Source organism: Cebus imitator, unplaced genomic scaffold (assembly GCF_001604975.1).
Source record: "Cebus imitator isolate Cc_AM_T3 unplaced genomic scaffold, Cebus_imitator-1.0 Scaffold173, whole genome shotgun sequence".
Lineage (NCBI taxonomy): Eukaryota > Metazoa > Chordata > Mammalia > Primates > Cebidae > Cebus > Cebus imitator.
This window is the reverse complement of record NW_016107488.1, coordinates 1,544,954-1,567,538: the sequence shown is the minus strand read 5'-3', so window position 1 is coordinate 1,567,538 and position 22,585 is coordinate 1,544,954. Positions and strand designations below refer to the sequence as shown.

At 35.3% G+C, this 22,585-nt stretch overlaps 1 protein-coding gene across 1 annotated transcript; it reads right to left on the bottom strand.

Annotated features, from left to right (window-relative positions):
* Window positions 1-3,338: 3,338 nt before the first annotated feature.
* Window positions 3,339-10,458, bottom strand: YIPF7 (Yip1 domain family member 7). Its single transcript, XM_017544895.2, has 4 exons — window positions 10,326-10,458; window positions 10,093-10,238; window positions 5,697-5,878; window positions 3,339-3,993 (listed from the first exon to the last, which is right to left on the bottom strand). Exons 2-4 carry the CDS (start codon window positions 10,180-10,182, stop codon window positions 3,831-3,833), a joined length of 435 nt encoding a protein of 144 aa, XP_017400384.1. The 5' UTR covers window positions 10,183-10,238; window positions 10,326-10,458; the 3' UTR covers window positions 3,339-3,830.
* Between the last annotated feature and the right edge of the window lie 12,127 nt (window positions 10,459-22,585).

Sequence of the window (22,585 nt, the reverse complement as noted above, 5' to 3'; positions counted from 1 at the left end):
AGGATGTCAGTAGAACTATCTCAGCCCAAATAGAAAGACCAATAGCTTAAGAAAATTCTTTGCTAATTAACATGTCTATTAATGGGTGATTAGTCCATAACAGCCTGACATTTACTACAATCCTGCCTTCTTTTCCACATACTCCTACCTTAGAATTCTTCTCATACTTTTGTAATTTTCTCATATTAATTGATTGCTTACTGTTTATTTTTCTCCACTGTCAATGTATTTCCATTAAGTCTGCAACCTTCAACTGTCTGGTTCACCATAGTGACCAATGTCTAATCCCAGCCTCGTTTATTTATTCATTAATTTAATAAACAAATGTTAGTCTCCTACTCCTTATCAGGAACTGTTTCATATGGACAATTTATTTGGTCTCAGAGTGTTTATTTCCCGGGGAGTTGGGGGAAGAATGGAAAGCAAATAACTAAATAAAAAACATAATTTCAAGTAATTGTAACAGCTACCGCAAGGAGCGGACTGAGTAAAGCTGGACGGGCGTACTGTTGTAAAAAGGAAAGCCAGTGAAGGCCTCTCTGAGGAGGTAACATGAACAGAGAAGTTAATAATATGAAAGATCTGAAGGGAAAATGTTGCAAGTAGACTGAATTTGTATGAAGATCCCAAGGTGAATAAACTTGGTGGTTTGAAAAGAAGCAATAAAACCAGTGACCCAGAGAGAGAATCGAAGGAGATGATGTCAAAAAGGCAAGACATAGTGAGATCGTGCAGGCAAGACCTTCTTGTCTCACACTTTTGAAACTTAGTTGTGCCTATAAACCATCTGGAATCTTGTTAAGCTGCAGACTCTGATTAAGGAAGTCTGGGGCAGGGCCTGAGATTCTGAATTCCTAACAAGCTTCCAAGGAATACTAATGCTGCTGTTCTGGATACCACTCTGAAAAGGAAGCTTCTGAGCGTAAAACTCAATTAATTACTCAAATATGAGTGAAAGACAGGAAAGGGACTTGGGATGACCTAATTGCTTTTCATTTTCAAAGGATCACACTGGTATGTAGAAAAGCTGGTCATTAAAATGCAAATCAAAACCACCTTAAGATACCATCTCACACCAGGTAGAATGGTTATCATTAAAAAATCTAGAGACAACGGATGCTGGAGAGGATGTGGAGAAATTGGAATGCTTTTACACTGTTGGTGGGTGTGTAAATTAGTTCAACCATTGTGGAAGACAGTGTGCCTATTCCTCAAGGATCTAGAAATAGAAATACTACTTGGCCCAGAAATCCTGTTATTGGGTATATATCCAAAGGATTATAAATCGTTCTACTATAAAGACACAGGCACATGTATGTTCATTGTGGCACTGTTTACAATAAGAAAGACTTGGAACCAACCCAAATGCCTATCAATGATAGACTGGATAAAGAAAATGTGGCACATTTACACCATGGAATTCTATGTAGTCATAAAAAGGATGAGTTCATGTCCTTTGCAGGGACATGGATGAAGCTGGAAACCATTTTCAGCAAACTGACACAAGAACATAAAACCAAACACCACATGTTCTCATTCATAAGTGGTTGTTGAACAATGAGAACACATGGTCACAAGGAGAGGAACATCAGACACCAGGGCCTATTGTGGGGGGAGACGGACTGGAGAGGGATAGCAGGGGGTGGGAGGATTGGGGAGGGGTAACATTAGGAGAAATACCTAATGTAGATGATGGAGTGATGGATGCAGCAAACCACCATGGCATGTGTATACCTATATAATAATCCTGTATGATCTGTACATGTACCCCAGAACTTAAAATATAATAATAAAACAATAAAGAATAAAAACAAAAATACGAAATGTAAAAGAAAAAAGAAAAGCCTGTTGGGAAGAAAGCATGAAGCCAGTTAGGAAACTGCTTCTGTGATGTGACAGAGCAGAGTGGTTGGGAGTAGTTCAGGCAATGAAGGAGCCCAGGACACACGGTCACTTTTGGGACACGTTTTGATTACATAGTTAAAATAACTGATGCACTAGATGTCAGATATGAAAGTAAGAGCAACCAAGGCTGACTACTCTGTAAATGAACAACTGAGTGATTTGTGGTTCTTGTTAAAAAGATGAGAAAATATGGAAGACGGACGGGTGGGACAAGATAGAAGTCAAAGGTTTCGTTTCAGATATGCTATTACTAAGAATATCATAAAATGCAATAAAAAATAAATAAATTTAAAAAATGAAAAAAAATAATATCATATTAATGATCAAATGAAAGTATTAAGTTGTGTATATATGTTAAGAGCTTAGGGGAGAGTATTGGATGGAGATTGAAATTTGGGGATCATTAGATTTTAAAGTCATTCAGTTAAATGAGCTCATCTAGCAAGGGAGGATTAGAGAGATTTAAGGCTGAGAAGAAGAAGACCGGCCAAGGAAACTTAGGAGAAGCTACCTATGAGGTAGGAAAATAATCCAAGAGCATGTGACACTCTAGAATTTAAGTGAAGAAGTGCTTCAACATAGTGGCTAAGAAGGTTGGATAATCAAGTAAATACCTGTCAGGGTTCAAATAAAATGAAACTGAGAGTTGACCAGTGAAGTTTGCAAGATGTGGACATTGTTGCTAACTTGACAAAGGTGGTCTTGGTGAATAGGGTGATAAATTATTTCCTAGAATGTAAGATAGCAAGAATGGGAGATGATAAAGTAGAAGCAGAGACAACAGAAAACGCTTTCAAGAGTTTTTGCAATAAAAAGGAACGGAGAATGGGCCATAACTAGAGAAAGATGTTAAATCAAAGCAGTTTTATTTTAAGATAAAAGATATTGAAACATATTCATGTGCTGATATAAATGAAAGATGAAGAGAAAATATGGGTTATGCAGGTGGAGGGGATGGCTGTGGAGAGAAGAGAGAGACAAGAGGAAAAGAAGAATACATATGGGTGAAGATGCATGTAAGTGGAGGGAGAAGAAAGGGGAAAGACAAGCACTTTTATTCTAGATGCTTCTGTTTTGCAATAAAATAAGAATCAACTAACAGTAGAAAATGAGAAAGGAGTGTTGGGGATTTCAGTGGAGAAGAATTGGTGTAATATATTCATCTCAGATAGCATGGAGGCAAATTTAAGAGAATGTAGTAGGATTCAAGGATAGTACAGAGGAGCCGTTTAAGACATGGTAATACAATAAACATAAAATAAGTGGGATTTCTTCTAGTAACATTCACCTACGTAGGGAGAAAATGGCAAGGTTGCTGAGTATACATATAAGAAAGAAATTAGAGTAATAAACCATGGCATCTAAACCAAGTAAGATGAAATTGAGGGCTAAAAAAAGTGGTGAGTCAATGCATTATCTAATGATACCAAAGAAGTTATTAAAACTATTTATTGAAAGGGGAGAGGTTCTTTGAGACTTTGGGTAAATAAAATCCTACATAAAAACCACTGAACTCTCCAAAGGTACAAAACGGTGCAATTTTTAGGCACATGCACACAGCTTGAGCTGCCATGCAAGTTTCTCAAAAGGCTTACTAGAGATTTTCTTTTAGTAAACATGGTTTTATTTACTTACGGTATCTCAGAAATACACCTATTGAGAAAAGCAGGGTCGATCAGTACAGCATCCGTATCCCTTTTTAAGTATTTTGAAATGTTTTAATGCATCAAACTCAAAAGCAAAACATCATTCAAACCAACAGGCTATTAGAGCACCATGCTTAAGTGCTGCTTTGTCTCTCTGCTTATTACTCTCTCAAAAGCAATAAAACAGAAATCATATCACGAAATCTGAATGTTAATATAGTTCCAAAATAATCTGGATAGCAAACAAATAGAGTCTTGCAATGCCATCTCAAACAGTTTTCAGAAAATTGTTAGGAGGGCAAAAAGTCCATAAAGTAAGGCACAAGGGTAGGCAACAAGAAGCTGCTGTCCTTCCATGTCCAAGGCTGAAATGAAAATCTTGGAAGCTGAGAGACTACACCAGCCGATGATGACCAGTGATGACACAATTCCAAAGGTGCCCCTGCAGCAAAGACAAAGAGATGATTGCTTTATGCCAGCAGAAAAAGAGATCATTGAGTTAGAGTTGCCTCTGAAATATCCTTGGTACAATATTTGTAACTACTTTCTCCACTGGTAAAATAAAAATGATGAAATACATGAACAAAAGCCCTTGGCCAGTTAGGCATTTTTTAAGTCAAATTCATTACAGAGGATAAATATTGTATACTTCTGTTAAACCTGAATTAGAAAAAAAAAAAAAAAAAGTAGAAATCACCTGAGTCACTCTCCTCTCATCTGTCAATATTCAAATCCTAACTCCTAAAACTCCCTGAAATACAGCATTGAAAATCTTCGCTTCCTTATAGCTATAGATTTCCTTTTCCCTACTTTTTTCAAAAATTGGCCAACAGCAGAGGAGAAAGATAGACAGAGTTACATTGCAGTGGGGTGCCTAGTTCCTAATACTTCTAGATTTACTTCCCAGGGTTTTGTCTGAGATCACGAAAAAGCCTGACACAGCTCAAGTAAGGAACACATGGGATAGGAAAGCACATATGTGTGGCTTCCCACCTCATCCTTGAAGTTCCATTTTGTATATTTTTAGAATACTGAAATAGATTTGTTCAATTGGTATCTTCAAAAAGTAACTGCAGAGGCCAGTGAGCAAATAAGGTGGTAAAGTCTAGTCACTTGGAAAAGAATAAAGTAGGGAGGGTGGTAGAGAGGGAATTTCTTTCCTAATGTGTTAAACAGAATGCATTATTTAGAAAAATAAGACATAAAAGCTGAGAGAAATCTCAGGAAATGTATACTGCCCAGTTTCAAAGCAATAAAGTGATGACAAAAATTGCATGGTGAAGTGGGTAATAGGTCAAGATCTCCTAACTCCTAGCATAGCACTCTTTTCACCACCAAACTAAACTGCCTTCCTTGATCTTGGTTTGACTCTGAAGTTGGGAATTGTATTTCTTATTTGTGAAAATGACAGAAATATCTACTTCCAATAATTGAACCAAAGAAAAAGAAGTAAAAAACTCTACAGTATAGCTTCTAATGCCTCAGACTATTAATGAACCAAACTTCTTTTTAAAACACCAAGTAAATGCTACATTTATTGATTTAAGTAATACCTATTAGGTAATAATTTCTAGAGCTATTTAATGTACTGTATTTTTTAGTCATTGTCTTGAGTTACGCATAATAATTGGCCAAATTAGGGAAGAAAAAAAGAAAAAACATATTGACTGAGCATGTATGTTATAAAGTTCTCCAACATCAATATCCTCTTCAGGCTTCCTGGGAATTCTACTCGGCAAGGAGCCCAGCTGAGAAAGAATAGTTGCTTTCAGCCCTAAAGGCAGAGTGCCTGAAAGCTGAAGCAATTTATCAGTGTTCACCAGGAACTTACTCTTCAAAATCAAACAAGTAAATTTCCTGTAGTTATTTTACACACGACGATAGTTCACATTGAAAAATGTGACGACTTAAAAAGCTTCAGTTTTAAAGATAACTTGGATTAATTTATGTTTACGTCATCGAAAGAGAAATAGCACCTAAGCCAAAACTGACCTACTTTTCTCAATCTATGTGTAGCTTTTAAGAGCCATGGTTTTCCCTGTTCCACTACCAAAACAATCAGAAAGAACTTAACTTTGGCATGGCTATAGCAAACCTTGGCTCTGATTGTGCATGTGGGGTCAATGACAGCAGACAGACACTTACTGCAGTGAAAAGAACATGGCACAGCCAGACAGGATGACCATGGGGAGCAGGCAGTAACCCAGCACGCTGGCCACACAGCCGTATGACACCCCTGAAGAGCTCATCAGGTTCAGTAAGGCGTGAATCACAAGGCAGCCAATGGCACTCAGGCCATACACATAACCAAACTGAACTTTCCCTGCCTGAAACAACATGAAGAAAAGTTTGAACACACAATAGACACCAAGAGAAACTCTGAATATTATGAAGCAGAGAGCACCTTAGAGTCAGTTCAGTGCTGTTGTCTTTGTAAGACTATCATCAGGAAACTGGAAGTTCTGGGAAAAACACAACCAATGATATGAATTCAGATTCTGAAAATTAACACTTCTGACTAGAGTCAGGATGGGAGAAGCATGCTACAAAAAATCGAATACTTCTAGACTTCTATTTTTTATTATAAATTGTCTATTACAAGTATAGAGCATAAGAAAGACCATATTTTGTCCCCATATCTATCAAACAATTATGTGATTGAATAGAGGAATAAAAATATCAATTTTAGTCTTAGAGATTTACAAGGTATATTAGTAAAATTAGCAAACATCTACAGGATTTACCATGTCAGGACCCATTCTAAGTATCCTACATATGTTTACTTAATCCACATAATGGTCTTATGAAATAGGTATCATTATTACACCACCTTTACATATGAGGACACTGAGGTGCAGAGAGGATAAGTAACTTGCCCAAGGTAATATAATGCTAAGCAATGGAGATTGGCTTTGAACCTAGGTATTTCACCTCTAAAATTTAGGCCCTGAACATCAACAGGAACTCTTAGAAGTCCTAAATAAGTGTCAAAATAATGGGATATATTTAACCTTATTTCTTTTAGCACTTATTTGACCATGGATATGTTTCATAACACCAATTGCCAGCTTGATTAACCACACATTATGAAAAGCTGATTTACATAAACTTACTGGTAATAAATCATAAAAGGGGTACTGTCAAAGGAAGTTAGTAGTGCTAAGAGTACACCTCCAATTTTCTGAGGAAAACTTATAAAAACAGTCATTGCTCACAAAGCTAGTGTCTTGCGAGTACAAGCCCCCATAAATTCATTCAGAGAAAATCACAGCCTACTACTACTTCAACAGAGAATATTTTAATGTTTGCTATCTGAGAATACCAAAGCTACAGTTAAAAATTCATTACTTTTTAATGTTTACATTAAGCTGATGATAACTTCTAGATAAAAGTCGAATAGATTGTCTCTGGTTTTCATGGGAATTAGACAAAAACAATGAAGGATCTGATAAATGGATTCAGGAGAGAGAGAGCTTTTTAGCTTCCACTTTTCCTTCTCCATGCTATTATCTATGAAATCTTTAAGAGATATTTATTTTACAATTAATCAGGGTAATGGAGAATGTCACAGCCATTTTAATGTTCAAAATTGTTCACCTATTCTGAATTCTTCTTCCTCTGAGCTTGCAGAGTTGATCACTACCAAGTCCTTTCATTAAAAATCCCTGGCTTTTGTTGGCAGAATTCTCAGGATATCTTCTTTATTCTTGTGGTTATTTAATGAAATAATGCTAATGATGGACAGGCTAACAGAAACACATCAGCTATCCACTGCTTTATTGGGTGAGTTTGTTCCAGTTGCAAAATAGTGACAATTTCACATCATTGTCATGTATTAGAGAAACTATCTAGTTAATATTTTACATGAATGGGACAATTCTGAGGTAGGGCTAGTCCAAATGGTATAGGGCAACTCTCTTACACCCAAAGGACACCTAACTGGACCTTCTTGTCCGGAAAAGGCAGTTTTACAAATGGAGTGGGGCAAATAGGAAGTAGATGAAGCTAACTTGGTACTAAAATTGTGTCTTTGCATATCAGTTATGCACTTCTTTCATCATGTCTTTCCCTTGTTAGTTTGACCAGTATAAGTTGTAATTCCATTTAGCCTAAATCATTGCCATTTTTAAATTTTGTTTTAAATTCTAACAAGGGCTTATAATTGAAACAGGAAATAATGTTCTATTTTGTTACCCTCAAATTTTTTAAAGATCCTCCTTACACCATCCTCATGACCACATCTTGATTTAAAATACTTAATGCTCTTCTGATTGCATTTTTATATTGGTCATGCATGTTGCTTTTCCTGACCACACTCTTGGCCCTAACGGAAAAGTTAAATGGAGCAATAGCTTTAAACCATTTGTGTTCTTGGTGTTAGAAACAAAAATAATTGGGGGTGAAAGAATAAGTAAAACTAAATTTGTGTTAAGTGCTTGAAGCTGTTTTCTTTGGTTTGTCTCCTTTAACCTGAAGAAAGCCCACTGAAATAAATTGTGACTTATGTCAGCATAAATCATAAAGAAGGAAGAGTATGTGACTATGACTCTTATATCTCCAGAGATAATAAACAGATTGGATATTGATTCTGGATTTAGTTTTGATTTCTCTAGTAAAATTCCCATATCAGCCTATAAAATCACCCTTACATTTTAATTCCACATAGCCAGGAAAGAATTAAACTATAATCAAATGAATTCTGAGCTAAATCATACTTCAATTAATAGTCAGTTGGGGTTTTGGAAGAGTCCTTTTTGCTCTATATTTATCAGAATCAATTTGAATGTCACCACATCTAATGGTAAAAATTCAAGTGATAATGTTTGCATAAAGACGTTCAAAAATAGCATTTTCATATATTCCCCATAATTTAGTACTAAATAGAACCTGAAGAACCACTCAAATAAACTACTTTTGTCTTGAAGAAAATGAAATGAAAGCCTAGAAATAGGAAGCCAAAGTTTAAAGATTACAGCAAATGGCAAAGTTAGGGTAGATCCAATTTTCTCACTTCCAATCAAGAATATTTTTGCCTTGATTGCTTTATATTGAAAACATAAAAAGGGATATGTAAATAACACCAACTAACATTATGCATCCATGAAAGATCATAATGGAATCAATGTTGTTCTTTAAGGGATGGTAACAGTAATATTCTGCCACAGAACAAACAGCTATTTTATTATGAATGACTTGAAAAAGAAAGACGAGTTAATATATTAAATTGATTGTTTCTGACTATTTGATTAATTGACATGGCCTTACTTAGCAGTTAATCGAAGATTATCAAATTACTGTGACAAAGACAGAAGAAGGGAGGTTAGAGACTAAATTAAAACTCTAGTTGATATAGTGTTTGGTTTACAGAGTATTTGCACTTGCTGTAGAACAAAGAAATATGATGTTATCATTAAATGCTATTGAATTGGATGAATATGTTATTATTAGCCATATTACCTGCAGAAACCGGATTGCTATGAGTACTTTGATTGATCATATATAATAATTTAAAAGTGGAATTTCATTTAGTTACAAATGTGTTTTACAACTACATTTGAAAATTATAAATCCACTGGAAGAAATTATTTTTATGGAACACGAAGAGCAGGAAAATGGGGAAGAGGGCTAAGTAGTTATTAAAAGCTTTTCCCCTAATGTTTAATTTCTCATTTTATTTCCCCTGCCTAGTTTATCTTTTTGTGCTCTAATGAAGCTACACTTTTCACACTGACTTGACCATCTTCATCATTCCCTGTTTTTAATGTATTGCCATCTCCTCCTTGGTATAAAGTCAGAGACATTTTCTCATTTTTTTCTTCTTCCTTTTTTTTTAATGAAACGTTTTCCTAAACTATGAGCTAGAATGTCTTTTAAACTTTACTTAGGTGGAAATAGTTAAAAAAAAAAATTTTAGTGGCCCTTAATATCATTATTTGCAGATATAAAGAATGAAAGCATATATAAAACATGTTAAAGTCAGAGAACAAATGTCTTCATAAAAAGTAGAAAACACTTTAGAGGAAATAAGTAGAGTAAACAAACCATAGGTTGTCCTTGCAAATTGATTTATTCATGGTAGCCTGACCCAAAACAAGGAGATCTGTCTCATACCTCATAAAATATTAGAAAGAGTCTGGAGATATGTCAGAGCAAAGAAATGATGACCAAAAAGAAGTAAGTTGTTCAGTGTCACATTACAACTCTCCCAGAAAACAAAAACTAAAATGTAGGCTTTATATCTACCAAATCTTCGTTTTCCTTCCCTTATTCCAGATTTACACTCTTTTCTTAATAACAAAAAAGATATAAATTATCTCTTGCTTTGATCTCCTTTTGAAATTCTATTTAAATTTATACTTTTTAACTGTTGCAACGCATAATGGTAGCATCTTTTTATCACGTGGTTAAATTACTCTCTCTCGCTTAAAAAAAAATTCACTGTGTAAAGTGACACACTTTCTCTTGTATTTATACAGATTGCTTCAAAATCGACACTGGTAAGGACAAACACTAAAATCTGGTGCTTGCTGTGACATATTACCAGAAGCAAGGTGGCTCCCAGGGCTACGCAAAAAAGAATGGGTCCAGTGAGGTCCGTTTCATTCATAATGCTGCCATCTGCTGGCTTCATTGGGTTTAACACTGTCAAAGTTTTTTGCCATATGTGATCAAAATGGATTCCAAGTTCTGTATAAACGAAAAAAGAGAGAAATAATATGATAATATAAATATTGAAAAATAAAAATGAGTTACATTCTTTAAAGGTTAACGTACCTGATTAATTTACTTAGCATTTTAATCTGTTTGTTCTATTATACCTTCTAAAGTTCTATATTCTGCATTACACAATCTCAGGTTCTATGTAATATGTAGTAATCTTTAAAAAACAAACTAAAAAATAATTTGGTTTCCAAAGAATGACCTAAAACAAATATGTTAGATAAATAATTCCATCAAAGAAAATATTCCCTGATCTATGCAGCAAATACAAGCTTTAAATCTAATTAAAATTTGGGAAATTGCAATATACAGTAAGAAATAAAATTGTAGCTAACAGATCAAAAATTTCATCCTATTGTCCATTTAGATATTTACTTTTCCCATATTTTCTGTTACTTTTTATTTATTTTTTTGAGACAGGGTCTCCCTCTGTTGCCCAGATTGTGCAGTGGCACGATACCGGATCCTCTGCCTCCCGGGCTCAAGCAATCCTCCTGCCTCCGCCTCTTGAGTAGCTGAGACTATAGGCGCGCACCACCACACCTGATTAATTTTTTTTCATAGTGATGAGGTCTCACTATGTTGCCCAGGCTGGTCTTGAACTCCTGGGCTCAAGGAGCCGTCCTGCCTCAGCCTCCCATAGTGCTAGAATTACAGACCCGAGTCACTGCACTTGAGCCTTTCTCCGTATTTTCAATTGCTGGCACTTCTGAAATCCTGTCATATCAGCCATGGCATAATTTTTCAATTAGCAATACTATACTAAACTAATGAGACTTAGTCCACATCTGGGTTTTAGTTCTGCTATGGCTAACGAGAAGAACAATTTTACGCTAAATGCTTGAAACTACACAGAGAGGAAAAGGGCTGATTTCTGCAAGTAAAAGTGATCACGATGTGCACGCCTATTTATGTAAGGTCAATGCACTGTGAAGTTGAGTCTACGTATTCAAAGATTAAATTCTTGAGACAAGTTAACCTTTCTCTTTTATACATGGTAGTGTTCAAATAAAATATTCACAATCAGTGAGGATAAGTGTTCATGAGTCCAAACCCATTTAGAAATTTCTAATTATTTTCTCCAATTCCCAGTTTTCAAAGATTTCTGACTGCTGCCTCACAGATCCTTCTGCTAGAATCTGCTTCTCTTATTAATATAAAGCAAATACCTAGCCATTTGACATCCCCTGAACATAGAAATAAATATTGATACCACATTAATTTCTTTTCTCATCACTTCTGTAGAGGTCAACTAAGATGTATCTAGGGTAGAGAAAGAGAACATTCAAAGAGAAGAATATGACTTCACTATTTAGGGACCAGCAATCAAACTGGTTATCCTATAATTTTGAATATCAGTAAGGGTAAGGTAGAGGCTAGGAAGAAATGAAAGCTAAAATTTACTGAGTTTTCGCTATGGACTCCACAAGATTTACATGCACTTGTCTTATAGATACACAATCAATCGATTACTATTATTTTATTCCTATTTTATGCATCAGATAGCTAAGGCTTTGAGAGATTGAAAGCTAAGGCTCTGAGAGATTAATTTGTCCAAAGACACAAAGCTAGTAATAGAAAATTGAGGTTTCAATGCTGCACAATCTGAATTAAGAAAGCAGGTATTTAACCATAAGTTGTGGTTAGGTCGATGTTCATCTAATCTCACAATGGTTGTATTTTCTTTTTAAATGAGCCCAATTCTTCCATGTGAAAGACTATCTTCCTTAATGTATTTGTATGTCGCACTCAACTTCCCTTCCATGGATTTAGTAACACTTTTTGGTCAGATACAGGAGTATAGCTCAGCTTACTTTACAGAGGCAGATACCATCTAAATACCTTTCAAAGTTGACTTTCGGTACACAGAATACAAGATGAACTTTTAATAATCCCCATGACACAGAGGAGCCTTGTTCTAAGAACTCAGAAATTTTCAGAGGGTCAGCTAGACACTGCGCTAAACCAGAAAATAAAACTTTATTCATTTCATGCCCAGAATGACATTTCTTATTTTAAGTTTGAAAAAAAAAATTAAATAGTTAAATTAAAAGCAAATAATTTACATTTCAGCTTCCTTGTTTCATGCTTTATCTCCACAGTGCATTTATACATTTATTAATGAACATACATTTTGAAGAACATGAACAGTTCACCAAGCTTAAAAGGAGGTTAGAATGTCTAATGTAATCTTTAAAAGAGAAGATTTTAAAAATTGAGACATGCTGTATATTTTAAATTGATTTATTTTAAATTAATTTTACCTGAAGCTTATGTTCTCAAACTATTTTTAATTTTTGCATTTACGCTAAAAATTAAAATACATTTTCAGTATTTACCACAATAAAGTGATATTTCATTCCAAATACTGTTTCCTCAAAAAACATAATAATTTTGTTCTTAGAAGAAACTCAGATGAAAAATGCTTTATGCAACAGCATTGCTGATGTCAACCATGTATTTAATGACTTAATTCCTGCACATAATTTAATATCAAGCCATGAGACAGTAAATGAACATAAACCCATATAAATATTTTCACAATAAAAAAGATTTTTTGTGTTTCTACTGAAATATAGTTCCATAATATTTTGTATTTATTTATTATAAGGCATGTGAGAGAGATTATAAGTATTTATTAATTATAGATATTCTAATATAACATCTTATTCAAAATAAAAGAAGATGAAACTGCTGTGAAATTTGAGTACAAAATTTATTGTTTTGCTGTCATCTAGTGGCAGTAAAGTATATGATACACATACTATAAAAGTGAATTAAGATCTCTATTTTCTATGCAAATTGTGGCATTGGCCTTTCATATATAAACGTCAAGCTACGCTACAAATACAAAATACCAAATATCAGTAATTTTTTTATCTGACAGACTAGAATTTACTATTATTCTTGAAGATGCGTTTGTTAACATATTGATTTTACATTAACAAATAGCAAAATTTATCATTCTTACATAAAACCAAATATTTTAGACAACAAAACATTTAAGGAATAAAGAAGGACATTTTCGAAATAACATGCTTTTTGTGCAAAGACTGTTCATTATTATAGCTTCATGATATTAAAGGCCATTCTGTTGGCTAGTCAATAAAAACTTGTAAATGTTATTTAATGTGTTATCCTAGAAATCATATCTTTTTTATATCTGAAAAAGACATATCTGTTCTTTTTTATGTCTTTAGACAGAAGAGGTTAGAGGCTTTCACAAGTCACTCAGCCTGAAGAACATGTTGGATCCAAAATCCAAATATTTCATAGATTCGAAACACAAAACTAGATTAGGTAGTCTATCTTCTAATACAGGCTGGGACCTATACCTACCTGTCCATGGCCTGTTAGAAACCGGGCTGCATACAGTCTACTTTATAAAGACAAATGGATTATGGACTTAAAAATAGTCATTTTTCTTATTCATAAATCTGACAGGCATAAACCCAAATCAAAGATAATTTGGCGCCCTTTATGATTTGAAGTTAAGTGATAGTTCACTTGTGAAGTGGCTACCTTAATGTGTATAGAGACCCCAGTCTACCATGATTTGGGAAAATTGTTTAGGTTATTTGGGAAAAGTAGCTCTTTAAAAATCATATTGCCCAACAAAAACCTTAGGCTGAATTTACAGATATGATAATTTTTATAATTATTCTTAGAATTGTGAAGACTAAATGAGATGATAATGTATTCTTGTACACTGTAACAACAGCATTATTGCCTAGAACTTTAATCATTTTAGAGTTCGATACTAAGGAAACAAACTAATTGGTCATCATTATTTTCTTTTTTTTCTTTTTCTTTTGCCCTCATGTACCACTAAACAACTAGTTTCTCTCCCTTTTGTCAGTTCCCATTGCGTATTTTTCCAAAAGAAATACTGTATTCAGATGCCAGCTAATAAATTGTCACACAATGGAAAAATCATATGCCACAATATTCATTGTAAGGTTTAATAAAATTAAATTTGCACCAAATTTAAGTGTATTCTTATTAACCCTTAATACTTGATTGGTATTATCTTAATGCAAATGATAGTAGACTTCTGTTTCACAAACACCTATTAATCATTTGTGGCCAGTTAGAACTTAAAAGGTAGCATTTATTGTTAATACTTCTATGTATATATGATTTATGTACAGTTATTCTAAATTTTTTTCTAGTAGAAATTACAGAAACTAAAGATATAGGGAGACTTGTCAACTGCATAAGAGAAGGGATGCCTTTAATTCTTGTTTTATAATTGGTTTGCTATTATCAGAAATATATCATAAATATATTTTATAAAGGTAAGTTTTATACATTTGTTTTCCATCACTTTCAGTTGTAAAATCGAAGTAGTCCTTGTCTTTTTTTATGTTTAACTTGCCTAATACAAAAAGCTCTAGTTAAGTCAGAAAATGCATTAGCTGTAATTTCTAAACTCCAAGCATAAATTGAAATATCTAGTTTTATAGGTTTTTCCCTTTTGAATTGTTAATATCCCTTACTCATGACAAGTACAGGTTTTGTTTTTCTTTGACCGAGCCCTTTTAAACATTAGTCTTCTTTACCCTTGGTAATGTGGTACTACGGTTGTCTGCACTACCACCTCCAATATTTAAGAGGACTCTTACCAAATTTATAAGTAAAAGAATATTGTATTTTAAGTCTTTAAGAAAAAGTCTTACCATGTCCTCAAGATACTCTGTTTCTTCAAGATACTTTATTTCATCTTTTTTATCTCTGTACTAGTGTATAGAACATTGTTGAGAAGTTTGGGGCTGTGGGAGTTAAGTCATTGATTCCTGTGTCCCATGTTACTTTATATTGCATGTTTTTTTTTTTTTTTTTTTTTTGTAAAGGTGCTTTTAAATAAGATTTTGTCTCATAAAATTACAGCTGTATATAATTGTTGATTTAATTGATTTTTCTAATATATCTATGTCTGATTTCAAAAGTGAAATAATACAGTTTCCTACCTTGAAAAAATTGAAAATCCTAGGATTGGTATCTATTTTTAATATCTTCTCATCATTATAATTGTCAATTATACAACTATAAAAGATACTTGTAATAGTACATAGTTGTCCTAAAACCTATCTTAGTTATGTTTTCCCTTTTTTCTTTTTCCCATGTTAAATCTTAAGCTTTTTCAAGACAAAAATTCTTAAAGTAGTAGTAGTAGCTAAAATTTGGTAAATTATGAAAATGAAATTAGGTCAAGAATGAATTTAAGTGTGATCAGTATATACTGGAATGTTGAGGAAAATTAGGCATATTCCTCATGCTCTTTCAGAGTAATCTTTCACACACACACACAAAAAAAGTCAATAAGCCTGCATTTTATGCCACTAGGCAACAATATCTTTCTACTTACATCTTCAGTAGCTAATAGTAGAATAGCTTCTACTCATCTAAATGTAACTTATAAAGAAATGGTGGAAGCTCTAGTTATACAGAGCTTGTAAAATGCATTTAAATTTTTCTGATGATCATCTTAAGAATAGACTAGTGTTTTGTACTATTTTACATCACTTAATGCCTGGGATAATGTACTGAGATGTGTCCTTTATAGATGATTTTGTCATCGTGAGACTATCATAGAATGTACTTAAACCTAGATAGTCTAGACTACTACACTCCTAGGCTATATCCTATAGCCTATTGCTGCTACTGTACCAACCTGGTTAGCAAGTTACTGAATACTTTAGGCAGTTGGAACACAATGGTAAATATTTGTGTATCTAAACATAGAAAAGGTACAGTAAAAATACTGTTTAAAAGATAAAAAAAAAAAAATGGGGGACTTAACATAAGGAGAGCTCGCAGGACTGGAAGTTGCTCTGGGTCAGTTGATGAGGAAGTGATGAGTGAATGTGAAGGCCTAGAATATAGACTTTATAACAACGTACACTTAGACTACAGAGCTATACTAGATTTATAATAAATTCTTTGATAAATTAGCTGATTATAACTTTTCTACTTTATGAACTTTAACATTTTGACTTTTGTAATTTCAGTGAAGACACATGGTACAGCTGTATGAAAGTATATCTTTATAAGCTATTTTTAATTTTTTTTCTTTGTTAAACTTTGTCAAAGACAGATACAAACACACACAGTAGCTTAGGCTTACACAAGGTCAGGATCATCAATGTCACAGTCTTCCACTTCCGCATCTTGTCCCACTGGAAGGTCTTCAGGGACAATAACACAGGGAGCTGTCATTTACTAGGTTAACAATGCTTCTGAAATACATCCTGAAGGACCTGTCTGAGGAAGTTTTTGCAGTTAACTTTTTAAAAAAATAAGTATTATACTCTAAAATAATCATAATCATTTTTTACTCCAACACTTTAAAAAACCTTGGAGTAATTTTAGACTTACAGAAAAGTTGCAAAGTTAATACAGAGAATTCCCACATATACCATTCAACTTCCCCTAATGTTAATACTTCATATAAACATGGAACATTTGTCAGAACTAAGATGTTAACATTGGTGCAATACTATTAACTACAGACTTTATTTGGATTTCACCAGCTTTTCTATTAATGCCCCCTTTCTAGTTTTGGACCCAGTCTAAGACACTACATTGTATTTAATCATTATGCCTCCTTACTCTTAACAGTTTCTCAGCCTTTCCTTGTTTTTACAGATCTTGACATTTTTAAAGAATACCGGTTAGATATTTAGTAGAACATCTCTTACTTTGGGTTTGTCTGATATTTTCCCATGAGCATACTGGGATTATAGTTTTCCACGGAAGAATACCACAAAAGTGAGGTAACTTTCTCATATCAATATGTACATGATAGCAACATGACTTACCACTGCTAAGTTTAACCTTGATCACTTGGTTTAAGTGGTGTGTGCCAGGTTTTGCCATTATGAAGTTACTATTTTCTCATTTAATATTTTATTCTGTGGAAGCAAGTCACTAAGTCCAACATTGCTCACAGGGAGAGGAGTTAAGCTTCACTTCCTTGGGAGGGGTATCTATGTACATTATTTGGAATTCTAATGTAAGGGAGATCAATTTAGTCATTTTTTTAGTGTTTACTTGTAGCTATGTATTTTATTTTTTTGGTGGTACTTTCCAGTAATTATTTGTTTTGTTGCTCAGATTGTTCTAGCTTTGGCCATTGGGAGCCATGTCTTTTTGGCATGCTCCCATTTTTTTTCTTTTTAGCTTTTACTTTCTGGCACTATCACGATGCCCCAGGTTCATCTTGTATCTTCTCTGCTCAGCCCTAGAATCAGTCATTTCTCCAAAGAGCCTGAACCCTGTGCCTTTTATTGGAAGATCGTATTTGCAATCCAAGATTTGAGTGCTGAATGTGCTTGTTGTTACTGGGATGTCATGGCTTCTAGACCTCAGTGAACAGAGCTAGGAAATACATGAATGTGGACTAACATAGGTATACACACATCTATAATGATTTCTGTATCTTTCTGTATATATTTAAAATAAAAAGGAGTTGATATGGATATCTACAACTCCTAATCCAGCACCATGGGGTTCACTCTAGCTTTTCCCTTTTGTTTACTTGTAACGTCTTTCTCTGCCAGTTTGAAACCTAACTTTCATTATAATTTGTTCCCTATTTTTTTCAGCCCTAGTACACATGTAAAGTGGTTTCAGAATTGGTAACCTAGCATATTTATGTTAAGTTTACCTACTGGAGTACACTTCATCTTTAACTTTACAGTACACAGTCAAAACATATTTCAAAGTTACTTTAGGCAGCACCTTTTCTCTTCCAACAAAACTTTTCTTAAATGACTCAATAGGTAGCAAAGAAAGTGACATAAGATTCTGATTACCAGCTATCGCTCACCTTCATCAAAACAAGGAAATGNGGTGGCGCGTGCCTGTAATCCCAGCTACTCAGGAGGCTGAGGCAGGAGAATTGCCTGAACCCAGGAGGCGGAGGTTGCGGTGAGCCGATATCGCGCCACTGCACTCCAGCCAGCCTGGCGCCTGGCGACAGAGCCAGACTCTGTCAAAACAACAACAACAAAAAAAAACAACCCGAGACCCTAGCAGGCGGAGACACCAGCAGCTGAATGTTGAGAGGAGCTCGTTGACAGAAGAGCGGCTGGACATCTGTAGGAGCCGAAGAACATACCGACAGGCACCAGCAGACAGGGGCAGGCCGTGGGCTGGCAGAATGGATGCCGACGGGAATCTGGCAAGGGCGGGTGGAGGACAGTCTGACCGCTGAGCCGCCTGACTCCAGGAGAAATCCACCTTCCCACTCCATCCCCCTGCTGGCTCCCTAACCATCTGCTGGAGCTACTCCACAATTCGTAAAACCTTGCACTCATTCTCCAAGCCCATGTGTGACTCAATTTTTCTGGTATACCAAGGCAAGAACCTGAGATACAGAAAGCCTTTTGTCCTTGCGATAAGGCAGAGGGTCTAAGTGAGTTGATTAACACAAGTTTTCGCCTATAGACGGCAAAACGAAAAGAACACCGTAACACACGTCCGCCCGAATTCAGCTGTAAACGTTCACCCCGAGATGCTGTCGTGTGGTCGGAGCCCCACCACCTCCCGTCTGCGTGCACCCCCTAGAGGTTTCAGCAGTGGAGCACTGAAGAAGCGAGCCACTCCCCCTGTCGCACGCCCTGTGAGGGGGACAAGGGAACTTTTCCCATTTCAATATTTGATGTTGGAAAAATTGATAATTGCCTTGAGGCAATTTCCTCATTTCTAAAATGGAGATTTCTGTGTCTTCCTGGTGCATACCCTAAAGCTATAAGGTGCAGTGGAAAAAAGACGAATTTGGGAACACAGGGCTTAGGTTTCAGCTTTGGCAAGAGCCACCATCAACCACCTGATCTTGGAGAAGTCATCTCCCTGCTCAGCCCCTTTGTTTTCTCAACTTTAAAACAAAAGGAGTGGACCAAGTAATCTAATCTTTTAGGTTCGATCAAGCACTAACATACTCTAGTCTAGAATCGCCTATGATACCAGAAGTGCTAAAGCTTTCTTAGATTACATGTTATATTCAGGGCAGAACAGGGCCTAGAACCAAGGCCTTCTAGTATCTGAGTTTATAAGTGGATTTTGTTCTGTCTAATGAGGTGTTCCAAGATAACCTGAACTCCTGAAAAATTCCACCTCAATGAATCATCCTTAATGATCAAACACTGAAAGCCCGAGGTGTCCGTATGAGTAAAAAAATTTACTTTTCTAGTTAAATCTGGAAGGGAGACGCTATCTACTAAGAACCAGCTGTCTAGCAAGCTTTCAAATATTTACTAATTCTAATGGGTTGGAAAGGCCCCAACAACATTTGTCCTGATGTCATTTTCTTAGCTCTAGTCCCAACAGCAATTAAGACATGCAGGGGAGTGTGGCAACAATGAAGGTAAGGAATTAATCAATCTTTCTCCAAATCTTCTTAATGGGGAAGCAGTAAGATCAAGGATATGGCAGAGAAAAGACCTGAGATATATTATATGCTTTACATTTCATGTCCATTTTATTAAAACAGTAAAGGAAATTGAGTTATTTAAAGAAATAAAAACATACCTTTTCTTTGAGCTTAGGTAGCTTTTATTTTTCATCTAAATCATTTGAAACAAAATCCATGTCTACATTCATCTTATATACGAACAATAAATCAATTGCTTTTTATTGACTGTTCCTCCCCACTTTGCCGTAGTAATGGCTAGTTTCTGCACAGTCGATCAGACCAACCAGGCTATTGATTCGATTTGGTCTTTTAAATGGTCCCTGAATTAGGCAACTTTATGTTTTTTGTCTTTTGAATGAAAATCATACTTACCTAGTGTTTCTTTAAAATGTGGTCTGTATATTACCTGCATCAAAATAATCAGTAGTTGTTGTTATAAATGTAGATCCTAAGGCTTTCTTTCTACTCCTTCTAAATCAGAATCCCTAACGGTGGAGATTCACAAATTCTATTGACCAGTTCCCCAGGTGATTTTTCTGAAGGTCACCTGTGGAGGTCACCAATGTCCTAACTACCAAACTCATATCATCTTTGCAGTCTTCATCTTACTCAAACCTACTGCAGTATTTGACCCTGTGGATTACTTTATTCTTGAAGCTTTCTTCCTACTTTCAGGAAGATGCTAAAGCCTCCTTCTCCCTCTGACTCACTCCTCCTCATTTGCTTTCCATTATCATTACTTCCTTCTGCTGGTTCTCAAAATGTAGGACACATTGTTGACCATCCCACTAAGACTGCATCTGAAAGGGAAGAGTGGCTCCCAAGGTAAAAGCAGGGCACTGTCGAGAACGAAAAGGAGAACAGAGGTTGCACGGGCAACAAGAAAAGTTGTTCACTACACGTCTGTGCATTTGGAGACCCTTAAGGTCAAGAACCACTTCTCATTCATATCTGACAACCCTTCGCATAATGACTAATACATAGGAGGCTTTCATTCATTCCTGGTGAATTAATGAATGAATAAACTAAATAGAAAAATGCCACAACTCTAATTTTGGGATTACTAAGTACTAACTTTGCTATTTAAATAGCCTCTTAGTCTCAGCTTGTTCTAAACCGTCTTCAGAAAAATCTTCAAAAAACTAGATAAACAGTTTTGATCTTTCGGTTAGAATCCTTAAATGGATTCAGATGTAAATTTATGCCCTTGGAATTCAAGTACCTCCTTTATGCATTCCCAGCCTATTTTTTTTTTTTTCAGCACCGGCCTCTAATTCTGTCACAATACCTTATATTACAGCCAAATCATGCCATTCTTCCTTCTAGAAATACTTTACACTTTCTTGCATCTAAACATTTTTCTATGTAAATCCCTCAAACATAAATGATTTTCTCAAATTCATCTTTGACAGAAAAACAATCTTACTCATCCTTCAAATTTTATTTTAGATGCTACATTCTATGATCTACAGTTATTTATCAAGTTCCTTCTAAGAAGCAGTCACTGAGTTTGGCACTGCAAATAAAAACAAAGACTTGTTTGTTGCCTTCATGGCTCTGAAGTTTAGAAATCACTTTATTAGGCAAACCTTCTCCCCGAGGTTTTCATGTCAGCATGTAGTCCCTCTGGGTGATGCTTAATACATCCTTATCTGTATTTTTTAATGCAGCCATTAGAATGTATCTTATTCCTATGACAAGGGTGTGAGCTTTTTAATGGCATAGGTCACGTGTCATACAGTTTTCTAGCTCTCAGTATTTCATAGTAGTTGCTCAATAAAGCTTTGATGCCTTGGATTTGACTTAATCTATTCCAGTCCCTTTATCTGAGAGATGAAGAAAGTGAAGTCCAGAGAGCTTAAAGAAACTCTTTTTTTTTTTTTTTTTTTTAGTTGCAATCTCGCTCTGTCACCCAGGCTGGAGAGCAATGTCATCATGGCTCACTGCAGCCTTGAACTCCAGGCTCAAGTCCTAAGTAGCTGGGACTACAGGGATGTGCCACCATGCCTGCTTAAAAAAAATTTTTTTTTTTGAAATGGAGTCTTGCTGTGTTGTCCAGACTGTTCTCAAACTCTGGGCCTCAAGTGATCCTCCTGCCTCAGCTTCCATAGTCACTGTGCCCAGCTCTAACTCATTTTTAAACGTAGCAGTGATTACTAAAATAGAATAAAAAGTTTTCAACCTGTGAAATTTGTCTCCTGCCATTTTGAATAAGGCCTTACAAATAAAGTGATGTCTTTTTTAAAATTATCTTTTAAATTTTATTTAATAAAAGGAAATAATTTATTAAAATAAAATTATTCTTCATGTTTAAACAATGAAATAATTTGTTCTAAAATCCAAAATAGGAGTTAGAATTGCTGGTCATCATAATACCTCATAGTGTTGTTGATTGATTGAATGTATTGACTTTTCTTTAGGCCTCAACTACTTTATTTATACATAAAATGACGTCAGAGAATAATGTTGGGTCAGATTGTCAGAACATAAACTCTTCTGGCCTGCTAATGTTGTGAAAGTATAGGAGAAAGTGTCTTTATGACCTAAGGGAAATAAGTTTTGGGGGAATTTATTGTGTAAATTCACATATTCAACAAACTTATTGACCATCAAGGACTATGCAGTGAGTCAGGTATATAAAGATGAATAATAGAATCCTGGCCAGGTGCAGTGGCTCACGCCTGTAATCCCTGCACTTTGGAAGGCCGAGGTGGGTGGATCACCTGAGGTCAGGAGTTCAAGACCAGCCTGACCAACATGGAGAACCACCCCTCATCATTTCTACTAAAAATAAAAAATTAACTGGGCATGGTGGCATATGCCTGTAATCCCAGCTACTCGGGAGGCTGAGGCCGGAAAATCACTTGAACCCGGAAGGTGGAGGTTACAGTGGGCC